At 39.8% G+C, this 857-nt stretch overlaps 1 protein-coding gene across 2 annotated transcripts in view; it reads right to left on the bottom strand.

Moving 5' to 3' along the window:
- Positions 1 to 610: 610 nt before the first annotated feature.
- The window catches only part of CXXC5 (CXXC finger protein 5), a 28,903-nt gene continuing 28,656 nt past the window's right edge, over positions 611 to 857 (bottom strand). Inside the window, exon 2 of one of the 2 annotated variants that reach the window (XM_009649481.2) lies at positions 611 to 817. In XM_009649481.2, coding sequence (XP_009647776.1) covers positions 773 to 817 — 45 coding nt within the window. In that variant the 3' untranslated portion in view covers positions 611 to 772. The remainder of the gene's footprint in view (positions 818 to 857) is intronic. The other variant, XR_004841292.1, reaches the window with a different exon arrangement.

Raw genomic sequence — 857 nt, 5'->3', positions numbered from 1 at the left:
ACTTTTTTTTTTTTTCCTCTTTTTTTTTTCTTTTTTTTTTTTCCTTTTTCCTCCTGGTTTCCTTCCTCCAAGGCCGCCGCTTGGGTAGCGATTGGTTTCTTCCACCTCTTACCCGGAACCTCTTGCGGGTTAAACTTCCGTAGGTGACGGGCTAGGAAAAGGGACACTACATCGCTTTAAACATATTCTCATTTATAAACATGAAGTCGAGGCATTCTAGAAACTACCCACGCTATCGTATGATGGGAGAGAATCAAATAAGAAGTATAAATGAGGGTGCAATTAAACAACTGTGCTAAATTACAGTAGTGCTTATTAGTAGCTAGGTTTCAAAGGTTACTGTAATGTACATTCCCTTTGGGTACTGCAGCTTCCACACATCAACAACATCAACACCAAAAACACAGAAAGAAACTGATTGTCCATACTCTGCCTATCAAGCCGTGGTACTTTACAGCCCCGCTGGGCTCCTCCTCTCCTTATCCGTATCTGAAAAGCAGGTCAATGTCTGACTTTTTTCCTCAAGGTGTTAAAACGAACGCAAAAAAAAAAAAAAAAACCAAAAAAAAAAAACCAAAAAAAAAAAAAAAAAAAAAAAAAAAAAAAACAACCAAAAAATTATAAAAACAGGAATGAGATTTGCGAGAAAATATTTTTGGTTCTAAAGAGACACAGGTGCATCCATTCATTTCAGCCAAAAATCCCTTGCCTGAGACAACACAAGCAAGCAGTGACATTGCACTTGGATGACAGAGCTTTGGGATTCCCGTTCCTACTGGAACCATCTGAACGCGGCTCCTGTAGGAAGCATCACCTTCTGGAAAGGAAGAGAGAAGGGGGGGGACAGGAAAAAAGGG

The sequence above is a fragment of the Egretta garzetta genome, unplaced genomic scaffold (assembly GCF_000687185.1).
Source record: "Egretta garzetta isolate BGI_Z169 unplaced genomic scaffold, ASM68718v1 scaffold692, whole genome shotgun sequence".
NCBI classification, from domain to species: domain Eukaryota; kingdom Metazoa; phylum Chordata; class Aves; order Pelecaniformes; family Ardeidae; genus Egretta; species Egretta garzetta.
The sequence above is the reverse complement of the archived record's forward strand: the minus strand, read 5'-3'. Positions and strand labels throughout refer to the sequence as shown.